Below are 27,946 nucleotides of genomic sequence, written 5' to 3'. Positions count from 1 at the left end.
CAGTTTCATATAATAACTGGCACACGTTAGGGATAAGAAAACATTTAGGAGATTATGGGAAATGTTCCGAATTCTTCAAATCTAGTATATACGAGAGAGTAAAAGAAATTAGAAATAATTATTTTCATGAATAAAAGATTCACTACCATAATGAAGTAAAAAATAAAAAAATTTTTAAAGTTTATTTTTTAAAAATTCATGTCTTACATTTTTGAATAATTTATTTTTTTATTTTGTATGAAATGAGCGTCAAAACTAACAACGTTAAAAAATTAGGATTCACAAACGAGGAAATAAAGGATATATTAGAGGAGGTAGGTTATGAAGTTAATAAATATTATTTAAGAAATTGTCAAAAATTCGCGGAGTTATTAAATGATTTAGATTATGATGGAAAAATGAATAAAGATGATGTTATAAATTTCTTATATCCCACATCTGAAGAAGAAAAACCTAAAGAACCTGATGTTTTCCCTGAATATTATGAAGAACGGATTAAAGATGATGATGAATACAATGAAATTGAAAGACTGAAAAAAATAAGAGATGAAATAGATGAAAAAATTAAGGAATTAGGAGAAGTTGAAAAATATAATGAAAATGAAGTAGAGGGTTTAATGAATATCCCAGCTTCAGAATCAGAAGTTCAGAAATCTCATGAAGAAAGATATAAAAATTATGTCTCAGAATCAACACAAAATTTATTAGATGGTGAAATAGACGAAACACTTTCAGAAGAAGGTACTAAATTTATTCGTAAACATAAGTTACAATTTATTGATAATGAAAAATACCCCTGTATCCTGCTTTCACCACCTTTAGATTCCGAAAAATTCAAAAAAGCTCTTAAAAACGTGACATATGCAACTAATACGATTAAGAAAGAAGATCATGATATTTACACAAATTATTATTTAAATAAATGCACAGGTGTTGATAAAGTTTTTGATTTATTAGATAAAATATCAAAAGAAACCATTGGAACCTATAAAATTTTGTGTGATTGTGGTTTCATTATTGAAGATACCAATAATGTTTCATATGAAAGAACAGCACCGAAGGAAGACGAAGTTGAAAGGTCTATACCATTCGTTATTAAGAATATAAAAGATATGAAAACGTATAAGCATTATATTTATTCATTTATTTCAGAAAAAATGGAAGCAACCCATAAAACATCTTCTCATCATTTTATAGCTATTCATACATTCCTTTTCAAAGTTGTGAAATTAAATAAGACAGGAATTAGATTTAATGTATCAGGGTACGCATTCTTGAGTAAATTAAAATGTATTCGTCACGTCGCAGATGATAAAAATTTATGTGTTCTTAATTCATTTTATGGGCTTTAAAAAATAAAGTTTATTTTTATTTATTTTTTATTCTTACATAAATGAACAAAAAAGTTTGTCCATATTGTAAAGAAGAAGTTTATTCTATCCGTGATGATCCAGAAAGGAAAAACCAAAGAAGATTTTTAAAGCATTGTGAGAAATGTAAAGAAAATAATGGAAGATTAATTCAAGACGTTCAGTTGCAAAAGACACAGCAACCATATGCACCACATATTACGAAACAGAAGATATATCAGTGGTTATTAGCTCACAATTTGCAGAAATATTATAAACCGACAAGATATTATATTACTTTTGACTTTGAAACATTAGAGACTAAAGAAGAATTACAACTTTCTGAGTGTGCAACTTTGAATGCTTACTTAAAACCATTCATGGTATCATCAACGGTTAAATTAAACGATAAAACATATACGAGGAATTTTTGCTTAACTTCGAGTGATTCTTTTATTTCTGATTGGATTGAGTTTTTATTTTCAACCTGTTCATTAGTTGTTGAATCAAATATGAGTCAATACAATGAATTATTGAAGTCGCAAACGGCGGGGACTTTGTCTCATACATTAAATGAAAAACAGAAGGAAGCATTTAAAGAACTTCTAGATGAGGAATTCAATAAAGTGAATATCATAGGTTTTAATTCGGGAAAGTTTGATTTAAATTTAATTCTTCGTGATTTAAACACTGCAAAATGGAAAATAAAATCAATGCTGGGTTCATCTTCACAATTTAAGCAAATCATTGTAAAGAAAACAAACGTTCCATATGAATTGAGATTTATTGACATCAGAAATTATATAGCGGGTGGGACATTAGACCAATTCACTCAAGATTTCGGAAACAATAAATCACGTGTTAAATCCTTTTTCCCTTATCAATTCATCACATGGGAAAATTACGAAGAAGAATTATATAAAGAGGAACCATTCACGAAAGATTCATTTTATTCAGCATTAACCCAAGAAACTATATCAGATAGTGATTATCAAATATATCTCAATGATGCTAAAAATTTTAAGAATAGATTAGAATATTTTATTCATTATTGCAATAAAGATGTTGAAATTATGATTGACCCAATCGATAAAATTATTGAAGAAACATTTGTTTATAAAATTGACACGCTTCATAATCTTTCTTTATCATCGAATGCTTCAATGATTCGTTACGCTTTAGCATATAAAGACTTTAATCCTAATGAAAAATATCCTGAGGAAGAGATAGAATCAAGTTTTGAATTAACGAAAAAGTATTGGAAATATAAAATTGAATCATATAAGAAACAAGATGAAAAAGCAGAAAGGGATACTAAAAATAATGTTTCAATGGATGATTTTCAATACTATCACGATTTAATCCTTTCATCTAAATGCAAAATGTGTGGTAAAGCGTTTACATATGCAAATAAACCAACATTGGATAGAATCGATAATGAAAAACCACATACCAAAGAAAATTGTCAGTTAATGTGTTGTTATTGCAATGTCGTAAAATCAAATAAAGATGAAGATGTTCAACGTTTAAGAATCAATTTAAGAAATTACGCATTAAAAAATAATTTACCAATGACTTTAGATTCAGTTGAAGCTTATCACATTCTCCGTAATGGAATTACTGGTGGTTTATCAAATGTTCAACATAGAGTAAATCTTAAAGGAATCACGCACATTAATAAACTTGCATATAATCCAGAAACTAAAACTGTATCAAATGAGGACACCACCAACATTATGACTCATTTCGTTGGTGTTGATTTTAATTCATTATATCCTTCATCATTTTCATCTAATCCTCATGATTTCATTCAATATACTGACCATAAAATGTATATGCCGGGAAGATTGAATGGTGTTATCATTTGTGATACAGCAACAAAGAAAGCAAAAGCATTGGGAATAATTAAGAAGAAAAATACTTTATTCGTGGCTGAAGTAAAGGGTCACATTGATGAAAAATACATTAATGATTACATAAACTTTTTACCGATAATAAGAAACTTAGATATTATCACAGATGAAAAAACAATTGGCAGTTTTATGTATAATTACATGAAATCAAACAATCTACCGGTTGACCAGAAACAGAGGAAATTAACTCAGCTAGCATCAACATACAACCAATATCAACCATTTTCTTCTTATTATCTTTGGTATCTAATAGACAGATTTCATTTTATCATTGATGACATTCAATCAATTTTAACATTTACTAAAAACACTTGTTTTAATGAATTTGCGAACAAATTTATGAACGAAAGACAAAAGGCTGAATTAGAAGGAAATAAAGGAAAAAGTTTATTTTGCAAGATTTCACTTAATGGATCATATGGTTACGATGCAATGAATACACAAAATTACGCAAAGACTAAAATAATGAATGCACAGAAGGCACGCGTTGCATGTATGTCAAATAAGTTTAAAAACATAAGAGAAATAGGTGAAGATACATATCAAGTGATGCTTAAAGATAGATTTTATAGATGTGATACATGTTTACAAGAGGCATTCTTCACTTTAGATAATGCTAAATACTGGTATTTGGTTTTCATTTATGATTTTATGTATAAATGCTTGAATGTTAATCGTTTTCATTTCATTGAAGGTGATACTGATTCATCTTATTGGGCAATCGCTGGCGACCCAAATCTTCCTAACACTCAAGCATTTCAAGCAATTGTTACCGATAAACAATTTTATGATAAAAACATTTTCAAATTCGCACCATTTGATTTCTTCTGTTTTGATGAGAAATTTAAACCTAAATTAAAGAATAAAGCTGAAGAAAAAGCACATGAGAAGAAGTTATTGGGTTTAGCAATTGAGAAACAAGGTGATAACATGGTTGCTTTATGCCCTAAGTGTTATACATCATTCAACGGTTCAATTGATGGAAGTGATTTTAAAAAGATTGCACAAAAAATGAAAGGTGTTAGTTTACGACAAAATAAACAATTAACACCTAAAAATTATTTGGATATAATAAATGATAAAGTGATATTTGATGGTCAGAATATTAATTTACAACTTAAAAATGGGTCAATGACTCGCTTAACAATCGGTAAGACTGCATTAACAGGAGCACACACTAAGGCTGTATGTTGTGAAAATGGATGTTGTATGCCATTTATTTAATACAATTTAAAATTTTATTTTTAATAAAATGCCACAGAAGAGACAAAAGGAACCGTAAATAATGGTTTTGATACTATGATTCAAAGAGGTGGGCACCCTTAAACATTTATTTTATTTTTATATAAATGGATAACACAGATTTAAAAAATTTAATTGATGATTTAGTACTTAATCAAAATTTTCATAATTATTATGAATTAAAATCATATCTCCAAAAACATAATAACAATATAACGGGTGATGATATGGATTATTATTATCCGTATTATAAAAATGAAATTTTGAAATATCATGATAAAATAATTTCTAAAATTAAAGACAAAATTAAAAATAATGAATATACAAAGGAAAAAACTAAATCACAACTTAAACAATTGAAAGATTTCAAAAATAAAGTATTAACAGAAGAAGATATTGATGAATTATATAAATTATATAATCATGAGCCGCAAAAAACAAAGGTGCAAAACACCCAGGTCCTTCAGACCATAAATGAAGCACAAGCTTTAATTTATGATTCATTAGTTAAACCATATTCAGCCCGACTTTTAAATGAAGATCAACTTTTGGAATTCATCCTTCAACATAAACTCGAAGCGGGAAAGTATATCAAACCTTTATATACAGCATATTTAAAACAAATGAATAGAATACATCCAGAATTAATGAAGGGGGGAATGAAATCCAAAATCAAAGCAGATAAAATTAAACCACTTGCAACACCAAAACCTCCAACGACAGTACCACCTCCTCCTTCAGTTAATCCTTCATCATTCACTTTATTATATCCATTTCAAACATTAAAGAAGCAAAAAGATTTTAAAAAGGATTTCAAGATATTAAATAAACCAATTGACCCGAAAATTCAACCGTTAAAGGAAAAATTTAGTCGCCCTTCATTTGCTCCATATCCATATTCATACGAAATCGATCATCTGGAATATTCAAAAGGAAACGTTACTTATTTATTTGCCATTAACATTAACACTAGATATTTATATTGCATTCCAGTGAAAGGGAAAACAGAACAGGAAACAAGAAGAGCTATACAATACTTACTAGATCATGAAAGAGTAGATAATATCAGGGGTGATGGTGATAAAGGATTTCAGGCAGCTATGGCTCATTATTTCCCACAAATTAATTTTTTCTTTTCATCCTCTCCATATACGTTTCATAATAAAATAGTTGATGCGGTAATGAGAACTCTTAGAGATGCGTTAGGGGTTAACGGTCAGATATACTGGGATGGAAATCATGACTCCATCATACAACAGTTAGTATATTATTACAATAATACATGGCATAGAACTATAAACATGAAACCAGTGGAAATGAAAAATGATATTTCAAAAGAATGGGAATATATTAGAAAGCAAATGGAAAGGTTGAATGATGTTAAACGTGAACAAATTAATTCGGGGCTCATGAATTTTAAACAAGGGGATAAAGTTTTGATTCATCTCGATTATGGAAAAACTGATAAATCAATGACAAAAAGAAGACGAAGATTTGACACAATAGCTGAATTTGTTAGATATATTAACGGCAATGCATTAGTTGAAGTTGACAATAAATTAATAGAAATTCCGATTTATTTTATTACTCCATTATATTTAAATAATATTTAATTTTTTTATTTCGTAAGAAATGAGTGACAACAAAGCAGCCAAGAGTCCAGACAATGAATATAAAAAGAAACTAAACAGAATTAAATCAAAAATATGCTATTACAAAAAGAAGCCGCAATGCGGTGGGGCTGAAAACGATAAAGAGAGGAAAGAAATAATCGAAAAATTAGAAACTTACCGTTCAATCCTTAAACTGAGTGAAGCAAAAATAAAAGAATTTAATAGAATAAATAAATTGATTGGAAGAGATGAATTTAATAAAGATGAATTTTTAAACTCAATCCAAATTTAATTTTTATTCCTCTTCCCGAACCCTTCTAGGTTCTTCTTTCCATCATTACTGCATAACCACATCTTCTCAGTTTTCGTGGTTTGTTGTTTTTAATTCGTTCTTGCATCATTTTTATCATTTCCTCCCTTGTTATGATTCGTGGTAAATTTTGAGCTTGTGGGGTATCCATTTATATAAAAATAAAATTTTGTTATCACTTATTTTATCGTTAATGGTTTCAGGTTATTCAATAATTAATTATTTTTGAATAACTGAAGGTGTCACTACGTCACCATGTGTCACTCGGTTAATTAACTTCTCTGAAAAAATGAGACAACATGACATTTTGACAACACAGCAGGATTAAGGAGGAAGGCACTTATGAAGCATTTTTGAATAACTGAAGGTGTCACTACGTCACCATGTGTCACTCGGTTAATTAACTTCTCTGAAAAAATGAGACAACATGACATTTTGACAACACAGCAGGATTAAGGAGGAAGGCACTTATGAAGCATTTTTGAATAACTGAAGGTGTCACTACGTCACCATGTGTCACTCGGTTAATTAACTTCTCTGAAAAAATGAGACAACATGACATTTTGACAACACAGCAGGATTAATGCAAAAATAAATTCAAATCATACTTTATAAAGCTTCATTTACAGGTATTTCATCGTCAGTAAATGAATCCTCATTATCGTTTGGTTCAACCTGTTTATATAATCCTTTCATTTCTTCTTTCAAAACATAACACCATGTTTGTTTACCATCTATTCTTCTCTGTTTCTTATCACATTTATCCTTAATGCTCATTTGAAAGTTTTTGTCTTTCATGTCTGATGGTTTGCAGAATAGAGCATTTTCACACGTCATACCTGCACTCAATTCATCATAATGTGTATTTATCCATACATCTAAAGGATTTGTTGATAATTCAATTAAATCTTGTTTGGCTTCAGTCATCGGTATGATTCGTACATTAAATGATGAAAGGTCGTAATTGATAAAATATGTTAGTAAATTATCATAAAATTCCTTTGTGCATGAATTCATCAAATTCTTGAAGTAATCAAATTGACCCTTGAATTTACCATTAACTCTTAAAACTACGTATCTTCTGTCTCCAACTTCAATTTTGACAGGGTAAACGTTATTAGTTACGAAAATGAAGTTTGCAACGTTCTGAGCAGTTCTTCTGGGTTGATTCTTTTCGTTAATTCTTATCTCATTATCCGTAATAATTGATTTCAAAGCGTTGAAGTTTGCGAGTCTATCTTCACCTACATTCTTGAGTTCATTAAGTACAAGAAACATTTTATTCTCAACCACCGAATTGAAATTACCCGTTAGCTCACTTATTTCGGTAATGTTTTTACATGAATAACCAGCGAGAAGTTCAGAAATAATGTCTGTAAATCTGTTTTTACCTGTTCCCTGAAGTCCTTTCAAAATAATTGCTGTTTCATTCTTGATTCCAGGATGTTGAATCATTGATGCAATCCAGCCGAGTAGATATTTATACACTTCATCGTTATTATCACAAATGGCTTCTTTAATGAAATTCATAAACATCTCAATTTTTGAGTAATCTGGTTTTTCGAGAACGTTGTATTTATAACCCTGAAACGTTGAGAAAACATCTGGAGAATCAGATTTAAAGCAAACACCCTAACGGTTAATGAAGACAATTGATTTAATAGTACATCCCATGCTGTTATGGTTTTACCTTCTTCTTTAAATAATTTAATCATTTTGAGTGACTCTTTCATGTTTGATTGAAGAACGAATGATATTTGATTCATTTTGTCGTGTATGTTGTAATCTTTCTGAATGAAGTATTTGTTTCCACAATCTACAAAACGGATTACACGTGATAAATCCTCAATTACTTCAGAACTGTTTTTATACTGATGATTTTCAGCCTTGCGTCTAATATCTGTTATCAAAAACGAGTCATCAAGTTTGATATCAAATGTTATTTTTGGCTTACGTAATAAAGGTAAAACATATTCATCATAATATTCCTTTTGATAAAGTTTTAGAATCTTCACTAAAACAAATGGAGAAGTCATTAAATGTGCATATCTACTACGTGCTTTTTCAAAATTACTTTTTGCATTTTCTGTTAAGCTGCAGAAGTTATAAACGTTATCGTATGCTTCATTAATTAAATGATTAGGTAACGAATTAATTGCTTGAAACAGTGTGAATAATGTAACTTCTTTTTCTAAATTCATGTTTCCACCGTCATTATGTACTTCAAAATCACTGATGCCATCAACTATGCTCTGGGCAAGTTTATCGTCAATGTTTACATCTTTGTTTTCATTCATGATAGTCTTTATTTCTTCGTTCTTCTGTTCAACTCTTACCTTAATATTCAAATCATTTAATATATCATTCACTGTTCTAGTTAATGTTGAATCGTAACTTCCACGAATGAATGAGTATGTATTGATTGGTTCTGTTGCATTCTTGCGAACTCTTGAATCAGCCATAACTACTAAAGAACGCTTTGAATCATCCATAGAAGTCATGATATCAATATCATAATCATTGCAGGAATAACATTTAATCATTCTGTTCGAAACTGCATAGAAGAAATTAGTGTTGCAATAAATGTGAAGACCTCCTGAAGCGGTTTTAACGATAACATCTTTATCCGAAAGTTTTGATAAAATATCTTTTCCAACTGTTTCTTTAAGTTCATCATTGTACGATTTATTGATATCAACATCTATAATCGTTAAATTTGATATTTTATTTACTAATAAAGCTGTACCAGTTTTCCTTCCTCTTCCTCCATCATGTTTGAGGTAGTTATGTAAATCAATCTTGTTTTCACCAATTCTTTCGTTGAGGGTTTTAGTTTCTGCCACAACTAATTCCTCAGCTAATGAATCAATAACTTTTTCATCAGAAACGATAAAGTTACTGTTGTTGTTTGTTGCTGTCATTTATATAGGAATAAAAAAATAAAAATAATTTTAAAACTAACTTTATTTTTGGACTGCATCATATTTCCAGGACTGTTGTCAAAATGTCATGTTGTCTCATTTTTTCAGAGAAGTTAATTAACCGAGTGACACATGGTGACGTAGTGACACCCTCAGTTCTTCAAAAATAATTAATTATTGAATAACCTGAAACCATTAACGTAAACATTAACGATAAAATTTATTTCCAGGACTGTTGTCAAAATGTCATGTTGTCTCATTTTTTCAGAGAAGTTAATTAACCGAGTGACACATGGTGACGTAGTGACACCCTCAGTTCTTCAAAAATAATTAATTATTGAATAACCTGAAACCATTAACGTAAACATTAACGATAAAATTTATTTCTGCAGTTCATCCATTACTTCATTACCTAATTAATTACAGACATAAAATATATTTAGTTCATTCATTGAACGCGGTACCATGCGAATACAGTCACAAATGGTGGCATATAATCTGCACCCGAGCCTGTTGGATTTGTTGTGAAAGTATGGACATGATTTCCTCCTGGTTCAGTTGGTCGAAAAATCTTTTTTGCTGCATTGTTATAAGATGGAGATAAAACGTCATTGCCAGCTTCATACTCTGAGTTGTATAATGGGTGGTCTCTTAATGAGTGGCTATGGTCGCCAGAAAAGTTTGTAGTTCCTGTATGAGTGTGCGGTGGAAGGTTTGCTTCTTTAATTTTCTTCGAACCTCCTGTTTGCTTTGAATATCTAGCACAGTATAAGAATTTATCTACAATCTGCTTCCACGTACCAAAACCTAAAACTGTTGCTGGATTTGTTGAATTCATTGATGTATAAATAGAACCAACAGGATATAATGTTTGAAGTATTTCATTTTTCATGCTTGTAATCACATCATTTACTTCCGACTTCTTTGCATAATTTTCATCAACATAAGTTTTATCTGCTTTAAGGTCTAAACATCCTGAAACCCATCCTGTATCAGCTTTAACTTTAAAAGTCTCCGATGTCCATTCATGATACCATTCAACCTTTTCTTTAATTTCATTATCTTTTTTATCAACATAAACCAAATTTGCCTTCTTATTTAATTCACTATCCACATATTCCTTATCCACCTTCTTCATTATGTCGTTTAGGAAACCTTCTATGAATTCCTCATTTAAATTAAATCTTCCAATCTTCAAAACTTTAGGAAATGCATTTAATGCGTAATATCTCTGTTCTTCTGGTGGAATTGATGTTATATCATCCGTTATTCCTTTAATTTTTGAATTCATAAATAAAATTTCTTTTATATTTGATATCACTGCACCACCTTTGCAAACGAATTCGAAATGGTCATTTTTCAATACTATCTCCAAATCTCCATATTTCAACCTTTGCGTTTGTTCTGCCGTCTTTGAATTATATGCATATATGGCGTATGTAATGGTCTGAAGGACCTGGGCGCTTTGCGCCTTAAGTTGCTGTTGTTTAATCATTTATTATGATTTAAAAATAAATATTTAATCCGTTATCTCATCAGCTATTTTCTCTATTTGAAATTGCCATAATATTTCATTCATAAATTCTAAATCACAATCAAATAGGTCAGTTATTCTAAATTTAATATTTGATAAATCTTTTGAATGAAGAATAAATGAATTCCCGGATAATTGAAACGGATATGATAAAGAAAATGTGTTTAAGTTGATGGATAAAATGTTTTGTATTGATGGGTAAGAGTTAGGGTCTAATGTTTGATGTGAAAATCTCATTGGGGTATTAACTTTATCACATTTGATTAAAATGAAATTGGAACCAGTGTCAGAATACAAAACATCCCCAACATCTTTTTCAAAATTTAATATCCCCAACAATGAACGAAGATGAGGAGTACAAAATTTAATTTTCAGCGGGAATTTAATAAGGTTATTTATTTCATCAAGTTCAAAAAGTTTATCGGGTTTTGATTTAAAATTTTCTTCATACCATACGATAAATGATTCATTTAAATAACTTAAAATCATGTTAATATCCCATTTCGCTATCACATTATTTATATACATATCATACGTTTTTTCAAGGTCATCTTTAATAAATGATATATAATCTGAAGGGTCTAAAAGAATGGGATTAAATTTACCACTCACAGAAACGAGAGTAACATTATAAATTCCGCTAACTGTTAAATTTAATTCACAGCTATTATTCGAAATAATATTGATAATTGACATTTTTATTACGATTAAAAATATGGTAAAGCGTTATTTTCCAGTGATAAATAAAACTAGAATAAGATTACCTCAAGAATTCATAAATTCAACGAATAAGAAATTCATTCATGTTATAAATTTTAGTGTTTTCAGAAAATATGAGTCAGTGTCATATTCATCAACAGGTTATATTTCACTTCATTCAAATTTAGTTCAATCAAACCCATATAATGACCATTTCATAAGATTTTCAGATGGTATTAAAAATGTAATTGATAGATTAAAATATGAACAGATTGACAATATCGAATTTTTGGAATTTTGGTTTAAATATCCCGATGGAAAAAAGATTGAAGTTAAAGATAAAGCTGATACTATAACAAAAACAATTACAATGACCGATCCGGATAGTGGGGAACAAAAAGAAATAAAACAAACGATAGAAACTGGTGAAAGGTCAATTATTATTGATTATGATTCAAAGGATTATTATTCGATAATGTTAATGCTTGAATATTAAATAGCCTTAACAAAGAATTTTTCAAGTGATATTTTATATTCATCAACTATTTTATTATAAATATCATTATATGTTAAATGAAGTTCAGTTGTTGTTCCGTTCTTTGATATCTTAATTGTGCTAATATCCTTTATAGGATTTATTTTTGCAACTGTTCCGCAGCATGAAACCTCATCATCTATGAAAAATTGAATCTTAACGTCTGAATCTTGAACATCACAAAGAATGGCGATAATGTGAATTAATGATTCATAAGGTAAAATAATTAAACCGGATTGGTCAATTAAATTTATTATTGAATCATAATTATTAATTATTATATCACGGTAAATTTTCATTAATTCAGAATTAATGTCTATTTTATATGGGTTCTCGATGTTTGATGAAAGAGGTGGGGGTATGTTGGATAAGTGGGAATTTCAACAGGTTCTTTACCGGGTTCAGATAAAATGATTGGGTCTCCATCTTCTTTATTTTGCTCCTCCTCCTTTTTCGGTAAGTCACGAGTTAATAAATTTGGTTGAGTTGCTGACCTTGTTAATTCAGGGCTAACATTAACTTTAACATTTTGAATAATTCGTGATTTATCATCATTTACGTTATAACCAACCGTAATCTCTGCTTTTGCGTTAGTGTTCTTTTGACTAGTGAAACGTCTTCTCATTTATATCGAATAAAAAAATATATTTAAACTTTTATTTTGCTGGAAGTTTTGAATCTATTATTCCCTGTATTTGTTCTTGAAGTTGATTTTTAGCTGTTCATTGTAATTAATAGACCTAATATATTCATTAATTGCATTCTTATAATCATCTGATTTCTCAAATTTTCTTTTATCTGATTCCTTAACTAAATCATAAGTTAAACCTCGTTGCTGATATAATGGTTTCTTAATTAAATCTTTGAATGCTTGAGATAAAGCACCTGATGCAATTCTTGCTACTATAATTGGTTGGAATTGCTGTTTAAGTTCATCTTTAACATTTGCGAAAACTGGATCGAATAAAGCAACTTTAAAGAATTTCTTAGCTGAAATTTCAGGTCTAATATTTGCATATTGACCATCAAACTGGTTAGAATATCGTGGTAATCCATCCGGTCCCTCTTCAATAGCATTTAATTCTTCATTGAAATAAGAATATGGATTATAACGGTATGAATTAATTGGACCATTTTCACCTTCTCCAATGTATTGTTTAACAGCTTTTCCATTTTCATCAAATTGCATAGGATAACGTTCATTATATGCTTTACGTTTAGGATAATCAGTTATAGTTAATTTGTAACCATTTATGACTTTAATATTACCTTGACCATCAGTAACGAAAACTTCATTTATACCATCAGGTTTTCCATTTGGACCCGTAATGTCTGCTTCGTGTGCTTCCCAATTTGGACCTTGACGTTTGGCATATGCTTGAGCTTCTGGTAATGTTAAAACGTTTCTCATTTGTTTAACATCTTTTTGAAGACCAGCAACAATATGAACTAATTCTTTCATTCCATCAGGAACTTTCATAGTTCTATTATATACACCCTTTTTGTTTGTTCCTTGTTTTAATGGAACCTGTAGAAGATTTGCCATTTCTGTCATGTTTAATTATAAATAAAAAATAAAAATTAATTATAAAAAGTTAATCAAATTTAACACTTCCTTTATTTAAATCAACTATTATTTTTCCATGTTCACCTAATTGCTGATATTGTGTGTAAAGTTCATTAATGCTCATTGGTAAATTCACTTGATAAAGCATAACGTTCAACTGTTGACGACTAAACCCACTGAAAATGAAAAGTGTTGATAGATTTGATTTAATGTTTGTGCTTAATGCTTTGAAGTATTGAACAGCCATGAAGAATGAACACTGAATGTGTCGACATTGAGTTAATAACTGATTAAAATATGATTTCTCATTTGTTATTAGTTTTGATTTCACTGCATCATCTAGAAAAATGAGTGAATGCAAAAATTCTCTATCAAAATTTGAAATAGAAAGTGTTTCAAATAATTCATTCCGTTGTTTATCAATAATTTTATCCTCTAATCCTTGCTTCTTGATTGTATTATATAATTCTTTATACATTAAAAAGTTTTTTAAATAATCTTCTGCTTCTTCTTGTGATAAATAAATAATTGGAATTTTGATTAAATGCTTTAAAGATTCAAATGTATCATCTGAAGGTGAACCTGAACGGTTGATATAAATTAACACATGTGAATAGGGGGAAGTGTTAGCAATAATGATAATTTGTTTTATATCGTTAATGTTTTACCTTTATTTGTTTACCAATTGCTGCAGTGATTGAATTTAAGTAACATTCAGAATATGGAATTTTCATTAATTTTTCCTTAGATAGAGCATTTCTATTATCACTCAATGCTTCATTAATCATATCATCTACGTATGTATTATATACTCCCGCTAATTCTTCATAAGGGTGGATGAATTTAAATCCATTTAATCAAAAATAAATTTATAATTTTAAACATTTTATTCATCAATATTTCATCATATGAACTTCTATACTGTGGTGGTGTACCTGTTGGATGATATTTCAAACCTTCATCCGGTGTCCATGTCCAATATGTAGTCCTAGTAAACCAAACCTGAGGAGGATTTGTCACCTTTGAACAGTAAGTGTCATTTTCACCCTGAATGATTGGATAAGCTTTCACTTGTACTGTAACTTGTGAGTTGAAAGTTTCTAATCCATCAAAGAATATACCCGCTCCATCACGTTGAACTGGAATAGTGCATAAGAATGAAGTTTGGTCTTTCCATGTTCTAGCTAATGGCGTGCCATCATCTGCATTCAGTGGTCTAGTTAATGAGTCCTCGTATTCTTCTGTGCATTCATTCACTCCATCTAAATCAGAAGCTTGAAGCATACGTGTAAAGAATATGTCGCCCACTGTGGTCATCGCTTGATCGGGGAAGTTTCTGGAATCTATAGTGACCTGAAGACCTCGAAGCATTGGATTTTCTAAAACTGTTCTTTGCATTGCATTCTTCGGAAATGTTAACACAACATCTGTAACATTATGAAGAGCGTATGAGAAATCTGAGCTAATACCTTCAGGAGTGATGCAACCTCCATTTAGTGAACGAACGTCAATATGTTGAGCTGGAATCATGAATGGATCTTCCTTACTGAATAAACGTGGTATTGCTTTAACTGATTCTTCAATTAAACCGTATCCTGGTGTAATGCATTTATCCTCTAAAACTTCCATCTTTGTGCATGAAATAATAACGTCATCAACTGTTGCGTCAGCAGATGTAGCGGCTAAGCTTGTAATTAATTTGGCAGGAAGTCCGATTTGTTGGAATTTGCGATCATATTTATAAACATGATTCATAATCTTTTCATAATTTTCATCAGTTATCTTTTCATAAACGTAATTTTGTAAATCAGCAACTCTTAACGGGTCAACCTGACAAAATACTAAAGTATCCCTGAAAACATAATATTTAAGAATGATATCACCAAATGATTTAGGATAATCATCGAACGCCTGAAATGCTAACAAATCATTTACCGGAATAATCATATCAAAAGTGACATCAACTTCTTCATTTGCTTTCTTGAAAACTTCTGAAGGGTCAATATATTTACCACATACTGAGTTATCATATTTTTGAACATTATTATATAACGAATGAACAAACTTTTTAACTTTCCTTTCTGATTTTGGTTTATATGTTGCAAATGCGAAAGATTCACGGGCGCAATCCATCTGAAGATAACCGGCATCACCTCTTTCGGTTTCTACTTCTAATTGTTTAAAGCTTTGATTTGATGATTTGTAACCAACGAATAAACGCATGCATTTAAAAGCGGCATCACATGTGAAAGCTTTATTTGAAACTAGAGTTGCTTTAACTTTGCGTTTAATATATGTGTCACCTAATTGGTTCACATCATGAGCCGGATTTGTAATTCTTAAATGAGTTTGTTTATCATCAAAATATGGAGCATCAGAGTCATAGCATGAACTTTCAAGTTCTCTATAATATCTTCTACCGTCATTCTTTGCGAATATTTCATTTATCTTTTCGAATGAATGAAACACATTTCCATTAATCGGTTTAGTGTTTGGCACAAATAGTTAGTCGTCATTTATTAATAAATAAAAAATCAAAATTAAAAGATGAAAATGAATTTTTAATTTTAATGAAATAATCAACTATGGCTGCAGGTATATTTAAGAAACTGTGGGATAAAGTAAAAAGAGGAGCGAGTAAAGTTTGGGAAACTGAAGAAGGGAGCAAATTGGATATTTAAGAATAAAGAAGCAATTAGTGACGTTGCTGAATCAATAACACCAAAAGCTGCCCCAATAAGAGAAGTTTTAAATAAAGGAGAAAAAGTTTATCAAAGACTACAACCGATACTAAGATAAAAATAATTTATTTTTCCACTATCTACCTCCTATTTTATTAAGTATTCCTTCAGCTATTCCACCAATTGCGTTACCTGCTTGTGCTCCCATCGCCGGATTACCTGCTTTAGTACCTAATACTCCACCTATGATAGTTCCTGCCGTTTTCGCTACTGGTGCCAAAAAGTTTGCAATGGGTTTAATAATCTTTTTATGAACCCAACCCGCAGCTTTCTTAATTCCATCCCATAATTTTTTAAAGAATCCTGCCGCCATTTCTGATTTAATATTAATTAAAAAATATATTTCATCACTTATATTCTAATTTTTATTTAATGATAAATGAAACCGATTTTAAAAATAAATGAAACAGAGGAGGAAGAAATAAATGAAAGTGAAAATGTTCAACAAAAAATAAACGTTGTTAAACCAATTACTGAAATAAAAATTTTTTCATCTGTTGAAGAATTTAATGACTATTATGCTAATAATAAAAATTATTTGAAGAATTGACAACATGTAAATTGAATAAAATGTTTAAATTGATGATGCATTCAAAATTTCAAAATAATAAAGGGGTGGTTAGTTTGAAATCTATTCCTCAATCAAGAATCACCTCATTAATGAAAATAGATGATTTAACAAAAAGAATAGAAGAGATTGAAGAAAGAATGAATCAAATAATTGATTTCATAAATTCAAATAATCATTAGTTTCTTAAAGTTCAATGTTGAACTCATCAAATTCATCTTCATCATTACCATTACCATTACCTTTAGCGAGTTTATTTACTCTTTCAACTTTATCTTTTGATAGTCTATCGTTTAATTTTTTCTGAAGTTTTTCGTTACCAAGTTCTAAAATTTTACATGGATGATATTTAAACCCGTTAAATTCTTTTTCCTCAGTTTTAATCATTAATCTACAAAGAACTTTAGTGAGGTGGTTTTGTTGTTTAAACCATTTATCCTTAATATTTGTTATAAATTCAATATCCGGAATTAATTCCCAAATTTTTGAATTTTCGATTAATTTACCATCAAATGCAAAAGCAATAGGTTTAATATTAAACTTACCTTTATAAAATAAACTTTGTATGTAATCATCAAAATAAACGTCTACTTGTTTAACCTGGGTGAGAATTGGTGAAAGTTTATTCATTAATTGATTTACAGTCACGAATTTTGATTCACTCATTTCATACAAAATAAAAAAAATAAAATAATAAACATAACTAAGTTTTAATTTTTCGTAAGACATGAATTTTTAAAGTTTATTTCTGATTTATTTTTCTCGTTTATGACTCCATTGATTCCATTCAGGATTTAAACAATGTTTAATTAATCGCGGAATATCTGACATCATCTATATATAGCTTCTTTTATAAAAGATAAAAAAATAAATTATTTTAAAATTAATGTTAATTTTTTAATGATTTATAAATAAATATATTTTAATGCATCGTCTATATATAGATGTAACAAAAAAAGTCACACAACCCTTCAACATATACTACTTTTCAAAAATGATGCTATTATGTAATGAACAAAAAAATTGAATAGTCTTACTTATGTTCATTGCTGATGACACTGATATTTATATGAAAAATGATATTTTTACGTTATTCTTCTAATTTGCATATATATACTTAAAAGTAGTATATTAGCTTGAAAAATTTCGTATGTATTAATCAATTAAAACGTGCATGTGTGGCAAACAGCCAATACAATCAATAATTTGAAATTAATTTGATATTTGTCCAGGAGAAGTCAAACCAATGAATAAGTGCGCCTGAACGAGCAGTTTGTATTTTCTTTAAATATACAATAATTCTAATAAAAGCGACTGCGAATATTGATAAAATAGAATTTAATTCAATTTATCCTTGATTTTGTCAAAACCGTCTGAATTATTTTATTTTGATTACCTTTTTGACGTTTGAAAACATCGTTTGTTTAAATCTGTGTATCTTTTCATGTAAGCAAAGAAAATCCACAAAAAATATTTCTAAGCCTTTATTTTTTGATGTTGTAAAGTCTATCGTCGTGTTTTTTCTAAGTATTCAATAATGAGCCGGAGAATGTCTAGCCTTGACCTTAAGATTGTTGTTCTTGGGTCGGCTTTTGTTGGAAAAACATCCATTATCAATAGGTATTGCAATTCAACTTTTATTGAAGATACCCTTTCTACTATTGGAGCAGGATTCTTCACAAGAACAATGAATATAGATGGTACTGAAGTCACAATCATGTTATGGGATACAGCCGGTGAAGAGAGATTTAGATCTGTTGCCCCATCATTACTTAGAGGTGCAAATGGCTTAGTTTTGGTTTATGACCTTACTCAACCAAATAGTTTCAAAGACATTGACATTTACATGGAAATGTTTTTAGATACCTGCAACGTTGATCCAACTTACACTTTACCAGTTCTTCTCCTCGGAAATAAGTGCGACCTTAATAGAGTTGTTTCAGTGGATACAGTCGAAGAGTGGAAGAGAAAGAATAAAGTCGTGTTTTCATACGAAGTATCCGCTAAAACTGGCGAAAAAGTTGAAGAAGCCTTTCAAAAATTAATAGAATCTTTAGTATCACCTGCCGCTAATACAGATAATACTCCTATCCAAATTGTTATTAATCCTGGAAATCCTAACAAGCAAAATACTGGCTGTTGCTAAATTTATAAATAAAATTTTCTGTTGATTCCTTAACGATTTGAAAATAGCAATTTTTCATTTTACTCTTTATAACAACAAATTGTACACTATACTTTGTCCTTGAAAATTCTATATTTAATTTGGATTCCAAAATTCAACCTGATTTCTAATAATCTCATAAGCCTATTCATGAATACTAAGAACATCAAATTGTGTTGTATCAGTTATGCAATACTTTTATGGTTCAGAATCAAAATATTCCAACAATTTTTCCATTTAAATGGCAAGGAACTCTATCCTGTAAATCACAAGTCTGCGGGGTGATTCTATGACTATTGGGAATGGATTTCTCCAGTTTTTCAAAATTTAAAAATTTAGCATTTAGGAAATTTCGAATGAATTATAAAATACGTATAACTATATTCATTAATATAAACTTATCTTTCATATCTTTTTTTGTCTTGGTCAATGAAAAAAAAAATTCAGAGAAGGACCAAATCCTAAAAAAGAAATGAGTGATTTATTAGATCAGATTTCCCAAATCCAAAAGAAGGGCAAGAAGTCTAAGAAGCAGAATAAGAATAAGGAGTCGAACAAGGAATCGACCGAAGGAGGCTCAAACGTCATCCACTTAAATTCTTTAGAAGCTCTTGCCGAAAAAGCTAGAGATTTAAAGTTCGAGGTTAAGAGAACAGAGAGAGATGACGATGATGATGCTCCACAAGAAGTCTTTAAGTTCAGGGAAGAGAAAAAAGGCCCACAACATGCAATTATTCTTGCACCAACAACAATCAGACTTGATGTTAACGATGTTAGAGCTATTTTCCCCAATATGTCAATTGCAAAGATTTCCCAAGAATTTATGTATTTTATTATCGAATTTACAAAAGAAGAAGACAGAAAATTAGCTCTTAAAAAGAACAGAATGCAGTTCCGTAACGGTGTCATACTAATCGATGAATATGAACTTTCACAAGAAAATCCACAAGCCAGCAGAGGATACCAGCCCAGCTATGGCAGAGGTTCATACTCCGGCTACGGTGATGATGCCTACGGAGAAAGATCATTCCAGAGAAAGCAGCAGCCATCACCCTCTTACCAACCATTCACAGGACAGAGAAAGCAACAGCCAAACCCACCAACCAGCGACGGCGGATACGGTTCTCGCGAAGGTGGCTACGACTCTTACGGCCGTGATAGTGGCTATGGCGGCGGATACGGCCGTGATCGCTACGGCGGCGGTGGCTATGGCAGAGGCGGATACGGCGATAGCTACGGTGGCCGTGATCGCTACGGTGGTGGCGGCGGATACGGTGGCCGTGATCGTTACGGCGGCGGTGGCTATGGCAGAGGTGGATACGGTGGTGATGATTATAACAGAGGTGGCTACGGCGATCGCCAAATCAGTGTAGGCGGAAGGCAACAGCCAAATTCTTATGCTCCTGCACAGCCAGCTGCTGCACCAGATCCAAACAAGAAATTGACATTCATGGAAGCAAGAAGATTGAAACAACAACAGGAAGCTGCTCAACAGGAAAATCCACAGTAATTAATAAATATATTTAATTTATAAGAAAACTGAATAAATACATATTTATTATATCTAGGTAAAACTTTTTCTTTATTTGATATCTAATTTTTCAAGTTCATGAAAAAAAGATATTCAAAATTAAATGGTAGAAAAAGTATTTAACTGGTGAAACTTAACTAGTTTTTTGATAGTTATGCTGTGCCATTCACCTCAAGAACATTTTCCACATTTTCTAATAAACCATATTTTGAAAAAATTGCTTATTGATAGTTAATTGAGTGAATAATTGCCAAAATCACATTGAATGATTAGTTTTACACTACCAAATAGTCAGACTAGCATTACAGACTTTGAAAAAAGAAAGCAACAAACGATAAATAATCAAAAAGTACTTACCATTTCTATTTGTCATCGCTTTAAAATGGTCCGGGATTATGATCGAGTTGAATAAAAATTCATTAAGAATAACGATTCAATTTTTGTGAGATTAGATTTTTTGAGCACAAAAATTCAAATTTCATAGTTGTATTTGATTAGCAAGATTTGATAATAAAACTGTGAAAAAATAAAGGTACATTCACTATTTTTGACAAAATTTTAAATTTGCATGGGGTTGTAAATCTTATAATAACTAGATGAATAAGGAATGAATCCCAGTATAATGTGCATCATTATATTAAACACTATATTTAAGGCTAATGATTCTATTAACACTTATGAAGATCTATAGTATTTGAGCAGATAAATTTGATAATTTCCAAAACTCTTATATTTCAAAATTAAAGTGTGCGAATGCATTTAAATGAGAGCAAAAAGAGATTGATGCTGTTAAAACTAGGTGTTAATTTGCAATTATTTCGCATCACAAGAACTACCCAGTAAATTCGGCTATCTTTCTTTGCAATTATTCTCCATTATACATATAATATAATGGTTAGGGTTTGAAGAAAAGTTATTAGAGAATTATTGACTTTTGAAATAATGCAGAATTTTACTTGAAGAAATCATTAATTTATGAGTTCCAAATTGCTAAGCATGACGAAGGATCATTAAATTTGCTACAATTAAATACACCTATTGCAGAATTAAGATTTTTGAAATTAAAAGTTTGAAATATTGCCTTTTTGAATAAAAATTTAAATTTGATTATATAATCATGATAATATATTATTGAAATTAAAAGAAAATATTTTAAACCATTCAAATATTTTGAATGTCTTATCAATTTAAAATATTAAAAGATTGCTTGATTTTATCATCATTAGTTGTTATCAAAGTTTTCTTCTTTTGATGAACAACAGTAAATGATTTGTTAATACCTTGTCTTCCTTTTACGCAGCAAAATCAAAAGTTATGATGATAATCTTGTACTCAATTTTGAAACTCTCTGATTTACAAGTAAGCATTCCTTTGGAAAAGCAGTCCTATTCTGTTTTCAAGATATTTTAAAGCCTCCATTTCATACAATGCGCAGATCTATTCGAAATTGCAAGAACTCTCAAGAAAAATGCAGCAGCAAAGAAGATTCCATAGTTTCTAGCATCAAAAATTTACAACCTTAATACAACAGTTAAAGAGAAGCTCGAAAAGAAAATATTTAACCATAAAGCTGGAAACCATTCGATATCTACTATTGGATCTAATAAAAAGTTAATTATAACATATTTAACATGCTATTTGTTGACTTTGTTCCATTATATTACCATATATATCTTTTTGAAATCTAAAATATTTTTACGATTTTAACCATGTGTTGTTGAAACCATATATCAATCTTAGCTAAAGTATAGTTTATGAGTCTGTCACCATCTAACGTATGAATTTTCAAAAATGTCAAATATGTTCATTTTTTCTGTAGATTCAGCCATAATTTCATGTTGTTATACTATTCAACTATTATTTAATATTTTTATCGATTTAAATATATGATGAGATGCTTAGTTCTCCCGGAAATCGATTTTTAATCGCAATTTTAACTTTCCAAAAAAATTCAAAAATAAAAATCCCTCTCAATTTTCTAAGTTTTATAACTCGCCAAATCTCTAGCCAAATTTTTTTGGCCCGTATAAATATTGTTAGGCACTATATAGGGATGCTATTTATCCTATTTTCATCCCATTTTACTGTTATCGCCTAGTGAATGTACCTTTGAAAAAATAAATCATGTAACGAATTTTGATTTATTCTTTCAAAAACTCAAAAAGATAAAAAATATTGTTGACTAATGGTTGGTGAAAAATGTTGAATAAATTTATAAAAAATAAATATTTACATCATTCAATTCATTATGGAAGAGATTGAAACATACACACTCGTAATTCTCGGATCAGGTGCTGTTGGCAAGACGTCCATTACAATTCAATTAATTCAAGGTAGGTTTTCAGCTTATCACGACCCAACTTTCGAAAATACGTACACGAAGTACGTGAATATAGGCGGTGACGAAATCAAATTAAATATCCTCGATACGGCAGGACAAGATGATTTTGAATGCATGAGAGACACTTACATTCGTCAAGGCCACGGCTTCTTATTAGTTTTTGCACTTAACGATATGCAGTCGTTCGACAAAATGATTGAAATTTATCGTAGAATTAAGGAAATCAAAGATTCGTATACTCCTCCGGTACTCATTTGTGCAAATAAATGTGATTTTCCGACTTGGGAAGTTAATAAGGAGAATTTCATTGATTTTTGTGAATCACAGAAGCTTAAGTATAACTTTACTTCAGCGTTGACTGGCGAAAATATTGTAAAATCTTTTGAAGATATTAGCAAGATGATGAGAAAACAGAACCCTGATTCTAATTACGGCAAAAGCAAACCAAAACCTTCAAAAGACGAAGATGCTAATTGCTGTCGAATTTAATTTCCAAATTAATTTTCGAATTTTTTTGTTAAATCAAATTAAGATATTTTGGACATTAGCATAATTGATTCTTTTTAAGTTTATTTAATTTAACCTTGTTTTTCAATTTCCATAAATTTTTAGAGTTAATTTTGACGCAAAAGAGGTAAATTTCCATGTTAAATGAATTATCAAAGCATTTTTTTGCTTCTTGCTAGTTAATTTCATTAAAAAAATTGAAAGAAAGAAATAATGTTGAAAAACGCCATAAAATAGCATCCACATTAAATATCTTGTGCTTTTATATAATGGTAAGGTAATAGATTGATTTAATTTAATAATAATTACATTAAATTTTTTATTCCATTTTCTGGTAAGCAAACGGATCAGGGATAGTATCTTCTTCTGGTTCCCATTTAATGCCGGGGAGTTCATCCCAGTTAAGTTCCTTGCGGGAGATATCTAAAGATCCAAAAACGCAAGAAACGGTTTGGTCGAGGAAGTTCCTCCTATACAAAAAGTGAATTAAATCGATAGGAATATTGTTGTAACCCCATCTTGCGCCTAAAACGGCACCTGTAACAATGCTATTAGTCAAAGTATTGCCTCCTCTGTAGATAACTTTAGAGAAACCCTCTGACCAACTATAACCTTTTCGTATTGAAAAAACAGCTGCAGCGGCAGGAGTGAGTTTTTCACTGACATTCTTGAGTTCTGAGAGTTTGGTGATGGAGATGCATGTCTCGTAAATGCTTTTGTCGGCAATGTCAGCAAATTTTAGCGTTTTTTCGAAAATCTCATCAATTTTGATATTTTCTGCGAGTTTAAGGCGTTGTTGAAGAAGATTAGCAATCAACAATGCAATTAATATGCATGAAAACTTGATTTCTTCTGGAAACTCGGATTTCCCTAAAATTATTTTGATTTTTTCGATCAATTTCTCTTCATCCCAGAATAAATAGCTTGCAACTAATGTGGATGATAATAGAGCATCGAAGTCATTCTCAACCTTCTCAATTTCGCCTGTAACTGCGAATTTTGCGAGATTAATTAAATTCTTCTTGAAATCATCAGAGAAAGAATCTTTTACAGACTTTTCTCCTGTCATAGATACCATTCTAGCCCATGTTATATCAATTGGGTTATCTAAAATAAAGGTAATGTACTCTTTTGTTAATCCATTTATATTTCTTCCGAAAATCTCTCCAAAAATGGCTCCATAGAACAATCCTGAAATCTGGTTTGCGGCGACTGTTCCATCAAACTCAGGATGTTGCATTTTTTGGATATTTTGAACATCAATTTCGATTTTTTCGTTAGGAGGCGATGGATAAGGGCCAAAAATAAGTCTATAAGGTGATGTCCAATCTCCTGATGATATTGGTACCTTGAATTCTCTTCCAAACTTTCCTTTTGGTGAAATTAAACTAAAATTGCGAAGTTTTGGAGCTTTTGTAACTGATTTGCAATCCTTCAAGTAGAGAGATACGAGTAGAGTTGAAGGAGAAACAGAAGAAAAGGTAACTTCGGGAATATTTGTTTCAATTGCGGATAATTTTGGAATATATGTTAAAGGTCCTAAATCGCAAGATTGAATAGGTACATTGTTGAATTTAACGTTTTCTAGCATTGAAAATGATGAAAGTGCTGAAATATCTGTGATTTTTGTGTTTGAAAAATCTAAGTATGTAATTATTGGGTAATAACCTAATTCATTGATCTGTGTGTTTGCGATAGACATGTATTCGACAGCAAGCATATCGCAATCGAACTTCTTTAAGCTGATACAGTTGGATAAGTCAATTGTACGAATATTGTATGTGCTTTCAAGTGAAATTTTTGTTAGTTTTGGACAATTAGAAAGATCGAGGCATTTAAGGCCACGGAAATTCAATAGTGAAATTGATTCTAACTTTTCGCAATTTGATAATCTTAAAATCTTCAAATCATCGTGATTTTTCCAGTCTATTTTTGATAAAGAAGTACCTGCAAGATCTAGAATTTGAACTGACTTTGGAATGTCAAAGGAATTCAGTGAAGTATCGAATGAATGACTAATATATTTATCTGAAGGTTGAGTATATGCGTTATAACACTTAGGGCATATATTAAATTTGGTTGCTTCACCACAATTTTTACAAAAAATATCCATTTTACAAAAAAAGGACGATATTACAAGTAATCGTTGTCTGAAGATTTAAATTTATTGAGAATAATTTAAAAGAAAAGAGAAGTGTGCAGCACCGCTGGTCTAATGGTAGAATTTCACCTTGCCAAGGTTGGGGTCCGGATTCGATTTCCGGGCTGTGCAATACTTTTTCTATCTTTTTGCCTTGCTCATCTCTATGAAGCATCGTATCTTTTGAGAACATGTTTTTTAACTTGAAACATATGATCAATCATATTTTGGAATATTAGCCTAGTATGTGCCTATGATTTTGCTAAAATAAAAAATCGATTCTTGAAAACAAACATTGTTTCAAATAGATAGATGGTCTAATTTTGTCTGATTGGAAAAGGTTATATAATCATTGATAATTACTAAGCCTTTCATTTTATATTATTTGGAAATTGTTTGTTATAATCGTAATAGTTATTGTATGGTACTTCTTAAAAGTTGAAGTCCTATAATAGATTTCCATTTTTTTCTCATGGCTGAATGGGTTCCTTATCTTGAAATTTTTGATGATGAAAACATTCAAACTAAGACTAGCATTGATCAAATTAACACTGAAAAGGCAGTTTCTAATGCTCAAAAAGGAGATAAAACAGTTCTACGAATTCCATCAAGAGATTATCTTATTGATAAGATTGTTCATTTAGGAAAATCTTACCAAAACTTTTGTTACCAAGAAACATGGCTTCCATATTGGTTCTTAAATTCCATGTATGTGTTAAAATTACATAAAATAGGAGGATTTGACTTCTTCAAAGATTCAATTATTAAATACCTATCAAAGAGAACCTCTTACGATGGAGGATATGCGTCCTCTCCAGATCAAAAAGGAAATATTATTTTAACTTACACAGCCATTAATTCTTTAGCAATAATTGGAACTGAAAAGGCTTTCAGCTCTATTAATAGATCGGAAATTTACAACTTTCTAAAGCAATCTAAGCAACCAGATGGATCTTTCTCTGCTGGAGCAGCTTTAGAGTCAGATTCGAGATCAACATACTGTGCTATCTGTGTAGCTTCTCTTCTTAATATGCTTACCCCTGAACTTCTTGAAGGAACTGTTGAATTCTTAATTTCTTGTCAAGGCTACGACGGAGGCTTTGGCCCACGTGCTCACTGCGAGACTCATGGTGGATATGGATTTTGCTCCCTTGGTGCCTTGTCAATCTTGAATTCTATTGATAAAATTAACGTCGAAAAAGTAATTAACTGGTGTGCGATGAGACAGACATCGTATGCCGGTGGGTTCAATGGTAGAACTAATAAGCTCGTTGATACATGCTATACGTGGTGGGTTGGCGCAATGTGTAGAATATTATCTGATGAGTTCAAGATTGAACCATTTTGGAATCAAGAAGGTATCACAAATTGGGTGTTATCTGTATGCCAGCATGAAAGTGGTGGCGCTTTCGATAAGCCTGGTGTTAATCCAGATTTATTCCATACAATGTATGGATATATCGGACTTTCTGCATCGGCTAACGATTATTTGAAGAAACAGGGTGGTTTTGAACTCATAGATATGGACGCAAGGTACGCTATTCCAAAAGAATCTGTTGAGGCGATCAAAAACTACTTTGCGAATAACCCATTCACGCCTTGAAGGTATTTTATAGTTTTATTGTTATTTAGTAAATATTTGAGAAAAATATTTTTCTTTTTTGTTTTGGATAAACGTAGAATGTATCTATTTATGAATAAATGTAAAGTTATTTCTATTCATCCAATAATCATTGAAAGATAGAAAGAAAAATTGAAAATAAATTTTTTATTTCTCTTTAAATTAAAACACTGTATGAAAATTTCCTTAGATTTCTCGTAAACTAAATATGTATCTAACTGTAAACTACCTGTTTTCGAATGCAATGCATTGATATTATTAGAAAATGAAATTTATCATTAAACATGATAGCTATTCAGTTAGTTGTATAATTTGTATTGTGGGTCTAAATGTTGTTTGATGGAAATTTTATGTGTTTGGAAAAATTGAATACAAATCATCTGTTTTTGGTTCTCAAATGAAGAATTCTTAATATGTATCGTCTATATTTTTAATATTGATGATTATTGTTTTTCCAAATTTTTAAGAAAATGCGAAATACAAGCATCAAATCATAATATTTGTAATTAAATTTACAATTTTGGATTTTTTTTGGAATCAAATGATTTTAAAATACAATTTTCATGGTCTTATTTACGAATTTCGAAAAATCTAACTCTATCATTTAACTTTATAATAAATATAATTTTATATTTAAGGAGTAAATGCTC

General features: G+C 30.3%; 11 protein-coding genes, 1 non-coding gene and 5 pseudogenes across 17 annotated transcripts, besides 3 other annotated features; 10 read left to right on the top strand and 7 right to left on the bottom strand.

Moving 5' to 3' along the window:
• Nucleotides 1-204: 204 nt before the first annotated feature.
• Nucleotides 205-672: a mobile genetic element.
• An 836-nt stretch (nucleotides 673-1,508) lies between these two features.
• Nucleotides 1,509-2,626, top strand: TVAGG3_1012320 (annotated as a pseudogene). Its single transcript has one exon. A coding segment is annotated over exon 1 (1,118 nt).
• Nucleotides 2,627-3,913: 1,287 nt separating this feature from the next.
• TVAGG3_1012310 (DNA/RNA polymerase superfamily) lies at nucleotides 3,914-4,486 on the top strand (the record flags this gene model as incomplete). The annotated part of the gene is made up of 1 exon (XM_051254580.1): nucleotides 3,914-4,486. One exon carries the CDS (start codon nucleotides 3,914-3,916, stop codon nucleotides 4,484-4,486), a length of 573 nt encoding a protein of 190 aa, XP_051080154.1.
• An 893-nt stretch (nucleotides 4,487-5,379) lies between these two features.
• Nucleotides 5,380-14,411: a mobile genetic element.
• Nucleotides 5,686-6,117, top strand: TVAGG3_1012300 (uncharacterized protein; the record flags this gene model as incomplete). Its single annotated transcript, XM_051254579.1, has 1 exon — nucleotides 5,686-6,117. The coding sequence occupies one exon, from the start codon at nucleotides 5,686-5,688 to the stop codon at nucleotides 6,115-6,117; it is 432 nt and encodes a 143-aa protein (XP_051080153.1).
• TVAGG3_1012290 (uncharacterized protein) lies at nucleotides 6,137-6,409 on the top strand (the record flags this gene model as incomplete). Its single annotated transcript, XM_051254578.1, has 1 exon — nucleotides 6,137-6,409. One exon carries the CDS (start codon nucleotides 6,137-6,139, stop codon nucleotides 6,407-6,409), a length of 273 nt encoding a protein of 90 aa, XP_051080152.1.
• TVAGG3_1012280 lies at nucleotides 7,037-8,193 on the bottom strand (annotated as a pseudogene). Its single transcript has one exon. A coding segment is annotated over exon 1 (1,157 nt).
• TVAGG3_1012270 (Prim-pol domain family) lies at nucleotides 8,300-9,348 on the bottom strand (the record flags this gene model as incomplete). The annotated part of the gene is made up of 1 exon (XM_051254577.1): nucleotides 8,300-9,348. A coding segment is annotated over one exon (1,049 nt), but the record flags the coding sequence as incomplete, so codon positions are not given.
• On the bottom strand, nucleotides 9,797-10,639 carry TVAGG3_1012260 (phage tail repeat-like family; the record flags this gene model as incomplete). The annotated part of the gene is made up of 1 exon (XM_051254576.1): nucleotides 9,797-10,639. The coding sequence occupies one exon, from the start codon at nucleotides 10,637-10,639 to the stop codon at nucleotides 9,797-9,799; it is 843 nt and encodes a 280-aa protein (XP_051080150.1).
• Nucleotides 12,074-12,741, bottom strand: TVAGG3_1012250 (annotated as a pseudogene). The gene has a single exon. A coding segment is annotated over exon 1 (668 nt).
• Nucleotides 12,945-13,578, bottom strand: TVAGG3_1012240 (uncharacterized protein; the record flags this gene model as incomplete). The annotated part of the gene is made up of 1 exon (XM_051254575.1): nucleotides 12,945-13,578. A coding segment is annotated over one exon (634 nt), but the record flags the coding sequence as incomplete, so codon positions are not given.
• A 318-nt stretch (nucleotides 14,412-14,729) lies between the features above and the next one.
• TVAGG3_1012220 lies at nucleotides 14,730-15,587 on the bottom strand (annotated as a pseudogene). The gene has a single exon. A coding segment is annotated over exon 1 (858 nt).
• Nucleotides 15,588-16,268: 681 nt separating this feature from the next.
• On the top strand, nucleotides 16,269-16,482 carry TVAGG3_1012210 (annotated as a pseudogene). The gene has a single exon. A coding segment is annotated over exon 1 (214 nt).
• Nucleotides 16,483-18,522: 2,040 nt separating this feature from the next.
• Nucleotides 18,523-19,172, top strand: TVAGG3_1012200 (GTPase protein; the record flags this gene model as incomplete). The annotated part of the gene is made up of 1 exon (XM_001579495.1): nucleotides 18,530-19,138. One exon carries the CDS (start codon nucleotides 18,530-18,532, stop codon nucleotides 19,136-19,138), a length of 609 nt encoding a protein of 202 aa, XP_001579545.1.
• Nucleotides 19,173-19,628: 456 nt separating this feature from the next.
• On the top strand, nucleotides 19,629-20,898 carry TVAGG3_1012190 (uncharacterized protein; the record flags this gene model as incomplete). The annotated part of the gene is made up of 1 exon (XM_001579494.2): nucleotides 19,629-20,666. The coding sequence occupies one exon, from the start codon at nucleotides 19,629-19,631 to the stop codon at nucleotides 20,664-20,666; it is 1,038 nt and encodes a 345-aa protein (XP_001579544.1).
• A 306-nt stretch (nucleotides 20,899-21,204) lies between these two features.
• Nucleotides 21,205-22,807: a mobile genetic element.
• A 57-nt stretch (nucleotides 22,808-22,864) lies between these two features.
• TVAGG3_1012170 (GTPase protein) lies at nucleotides 22,865-23,763 on the top strand (the record flags this gene model as incomplete). Its single annotated transcript, XM_001579493.2, has 1 exon — nucleotides 22,936-23,517. The coding sequence occupies one exon, from the start codon at nucleotides 22,936-22,938 to the stop codon at nucleotides 23,515-23,517; it is 582 nt and encodes a 193-aa protein (XP_001579543.1).
• Nucleotides 23,764-23,854: 91 nt separating this feature from the next.
• TVAGG3_1012160 (uncharacterized protein) lies at nucleotides 23,855-25,648 on the bottom strand (the record flags this gene model as incomplete). Its single annotated transcript, XM_001579492.1, has 1 exon — nucleotides 23,855-25,648. The coding sequence occupies one exon, from the start codon at nucleotides 25,646-25,648 to the stop codon at nucleotides 23,855-23,857; it is 1,794 nt and encodes a 597-aa protein (XP_001579542.1).
• An 88-nt stretch (nucleotides 25,649-25,736) lies between these two features.
• On the top strand, nucleotides 25,737-25,807 carry TVAGG3_1012150. Its single transcript has one exon. It is a non-coding gene; the product is annotated as a tRNA-Gly (tRNA).
• A 340-nt stretch (nucleotides 25,808-26,147) lies between these two features.
• TVAGG3_1012140 (protein farnesylation) lies at nucleotides 26,148-27,391 on the top strand (the record flags this gene model as incomplete). Its single annotated transcript, XM_001579491.1, has 1 exon — nucleotides 26,148-27,278. One exon carries the CDS (start codon nucleotides 26,148-26,150, stop codon nucleotides 27,276-27,278), a length of 1,131 nt encoding a protein of 376 aa, XP_001579541.1.
• Nucleotides 27,392-27,946: the final 555 nt, after the last annotated feature.

Source organism: Trichomonas vaginalis, chromosome I (assembly GCF_026262505.1).
Source record: "Trichomonas vaginalis G3 chromosome I, whole genome shotgun sequence".
In the NCBI taxonomy this organism is placed as follows: domain Eukaryota; phylum Parabasalia; order Trichomonadida; family Trichomonadidae; genus Trichomonas; species Trichomonas vaginalis.
Note: the sequence above shows the minus strand (reverse complement) of the source record. Positions and strands in the feature narration are given on the sequence as shown.